The following is a 3,088-nucleotide window of genomic DNA, read 5'->3' on the forward strand; positions in this document are numbered from 1 at the left end:
TTAAAATACCGACATAAAGATCCAGAGAGCTTCTACAGTCATGGCCAAGGAGTTTCAGAGTTTGAATTTGCTGCCATCTGGCGACACGAACAGCAGAGAGCCACGCACAGCCTCAGACACAGTCGCTGTCTGCTAGGAGTCACCTGCAGTGGGATTCAACTGTACCTTGTAGCAATGAGTTCCACAGATTTTTTTTTTTTCTTTCAGTTTAGTCAAGCGTCCTGCTCCTAGCAGATAAAGGGAATGCATTTTCAGGGTAGCTTCCCTGTGTGCTGCAGAATGAGCTCCTAAGGGAGCTCATTCTTCTTCCCTCCTTTCTCTCTGAGGTCAGTCCACCCTATCTATCTGCTGGAATACAGACAGGGAGGAACAAAATCACACGGAACAGAAGTTACGGCCTCAAACTGAAAAATCAAAAGCAGAACCCAAGACAGAACCCAGATATAAAGTCCTCTGTCAGGGTTTAAAATAAACATCTATATTTTCCACAGGTTTCATGACTCTCTTCAATCACGTAAAACCAGCTGATTAAAAAAAAAGGTTGTTTTGTACCTAATGAATAATTAGCTCTGAACTTTTACAGATATCAATATCTGGATGTTCTATACAACAGGGGTCAACTGTAGAAAAAAACCCTATTTTTTTATTAGCACAAAACAAAACCAAAAAAATAAATATGCCTTTTAAGGATGCTCACACAATGCCTAAGGCACATGCATACTGAAGCTTCAGATAAGTGAAAATTAAATCTTTTGCAGATATATTCTATGGAATTCCGATCCAATTCCCATTTCACCATAACTTTTAGAAGACACCAGCCCTTCTACAGTAAGGCTATGAAAGGGTGCAATTTTGAAGAGAACTTTGCAAAACGCTTGTGTCATATAATTACACTTAGAATTCTTTCAGTTACACCATCTCCTACAACTAATTACTCTTATAGTACATTGTTCAGTCTAACCTTAAATAGAACCTTCAGAAATTCAGCTGCAATATAAAACATCTCTGCTCAGACACACAACTGTGGGCAGCAGCACAGGACTCTACACAGCAGTGCCAAGTCAAGTCACTATACAAGGGCTCACACCATTCTTTTGAGGAGGGAAAGCACACTGCAGTCAGGTTTGCCCTTGGAAAAGTGCTCACTAAGATGGAAAGTTTCCTCCTACTAATTTAATCACACTCAGAAAAAGGTTAAAAGTAATCCACATATTTAAATATTTTTTAATTACAATTACAGGTTAGAATTTATTACAAGTGTTTTTATCGCTTTGAACTTTTCAGAAATATCTTGGGTGTTTGCCATCCTGCAGGAGGACCTTTCAAACCAGCTCTTTTCCAGATGCGCTCCAAATCTTTCTCAAATTTTATCTAAAACAGAAAAAGAGAGATTAAATTAACCCAATTTACATCTAGGCAAGGTGAAAATTACCAGAGAATGAACTAAACTAAATCATAGCAAACCTGCAGTTTAAATGAAGGCCCATGTCTTCCCTCACCCCTTCTATTAAGGGAACTAAAAGGCTTCTATACAGAAAAAGACAACAGGAAGGACTTGAGGATGTTACACCTAGTAACTACCACACACATATGTTTACCACCACAGAAATATTCTAAATTACAATTTCTGAAGATGTACAGGTCAAAAACAAAACAGAAAAAGCTACTGTACCAGTAAATACTAAATTCATTACAGCTCTCAGAGCTGCTGCCATTTTCCCCAAATTCCACCTGAAAACATGAGCTGATACCCGAACAGAGGGCCAGTTTGAGAAGTGAGCATACTTAGGTCAAGAATTTCTCTCTACCCTGAACTTACCTGACGTCTCTTCTTGCGACTTTCCTTTATCCTCCTCCGTACAAACTTTCTTCGCTTTAGCAGCTTTTTGTACTTGTGCCGATTCATTTTCCTTCTGCGAATCTCCAAAACGTTCTTACACTGAAGCTTGTTGCTAAGTGTTCCTTCTCCTTCCTCCACATCAGCTCCCTCATCAGATGGGGGACAGTCATATCGCTGGAGAGGTTCATAGCCCACGTCTTCCTGAGCATTACTGACTTCTGCTTTAGGAAGGGAGTATCTAACTGTCAGCCAGCTTTCTAAGGGGCTGATGGAAAGTTTCCTGGGGATCAGCATCTCTTCCAGTTCAGGGTCCAGAGCATACCACTGCTGAGGCTGGGCTCCACTCTTGTTAGACGGCTGTGTACTATAGTGCGCAGGTGTAGAATGATAGCAAAGAAAGGAAGACACTGACCTTGGCAAAAGGTGGCCTTTGAGAAGAAAAGAATTTCACTTAAGAGGCAGAATTTTCAAACAGCATCTTAAGAAAAGCTGTGCCCAGCTCTCAAACCACCAGACAACTGTGGCCAGGAATAATCTAATACAGGAATCTGCTTACAAAAATTATATTCCCAAAGCAAGCAAGTCTTTTTCCATTTGAACTTAATTATGTTGCTCTAAAATCATCTGCTAAAATTACACGACACAATATTTTACTGTGTAAACTAAGTGCCATCTGGAATGGATAGGAACTGTTTGCTGTATTAAGCCTTTCTGCTGCGAAGGAATCTGCTCCTAATCTTAACAGAGGCCAAAGCAGAGCTACATGATACTAACAGAATAGATCTGAGACACAATAACATTCAACAACCGCTGAATCAACAACCACCTCACCACTCTCGCACTGCTTACTGGAAAAGAGATGTCTTGGAGCCCAATTAGCCCAGGGAAAAGAAAAAAAAAAAAAGAAAACTAGATCACACAACATCTGATTACCTGCAAGTCGCGAAGCCCTCAGTAACCGGGAGGTCAGCTGCGGTATTAACATTGTGTTTCACTTTGTTCGCTGTCAGAGCCAGTAATAACTGTTAAAACAAGCACATTTATGCCATGAGGCGAACATACTGTTTTCACGCTTCAACAGAACTCTTCTAAACTCAACCCAAGCCCTCAAAAAGACGGGCTGAGACCCTCTTAAGCCCCCTCCTCGTTCTACCGACGCGCTGTGGGGTTTTGCTGGGGGGCCTGGCCCACAAACACGGGTGGAGCTTCGCTGCACAGGCGATTAATAAACCTCCGCCTGCCCCGGGT

The 3,088-nt window shown here is 41.4% G+C and overlaps 1 protein-coding gene across 1 annotated transcript; it reads right to left on the reverse strand.

Annotated features, from left to right (window-relative positions):
- Positions 1–1,208: 1,208 nt before the first annotated feature.
- On the reverse strand, positions 1,209–2,831 carry AURKAIP1 (aurora kinase A interacting protein 1). Its single transcript, XM_010072604.1, has 3 exons — positions 2,774–2,831; positions 1,820–2,268; positions 1,209–1,371 (listed from the first exon to the last, which is right to left on the reverse strand). The coding sequence occupies exons 1-3, from the start codon at positions 2,823–2,825 to the stop codon at positions 1,264–1,266; spliced, it is 609 nt and encodes a 202-aa protein (XP_010070906.1). The 5' UTR covers positions 2,826–2,831; the 3' UTR covers positions 1,209–1,263.
- Positions 2,832–3,088: the final 257 nt, after the last annotated feature.

Source organism: Pterocles gutturalis, unplaced genomic scaffold (assembly GCF_000699245.1).
Source record: "Pterocles gutturalis isolate BGI_N339 unplaced genomic scaffold, ASM69924v1 scaffold18612, whole genome shotgun sequence".
Taxonomy (NCBI): Eukaryota; Metazoa; Chordata; class Aves; order Pterocliformes; family Pteroclidae; genus Pterocles; species Pterocles gutturalis.

Bases quoted from the DNA above. Each gene is read 5' to 3' on its own strand.
- AURKAIP1 (XM_010072604.1), bottom strand. From the start codon at position 2,825: ATGTTAATACCGCAGCTGACCTCCCGGTTACTGAGGGCTTCGCGACTT. The intron at 2,269-2,773 runs GTAATCAGATGT...TTCTTCTCAAAG, and splicing joins GAGGGCTTCGCGACTTGCAG to GCCACCTTTTGCCAAGGTCA. The intron at 1,372-1,819 runs GTAAGTTCAGGG...TTTCTGTTTTAG, and splicing joins GTCGCAAGAAGAGACGTCAG to ATAAAATTTGAGAAAGATTT.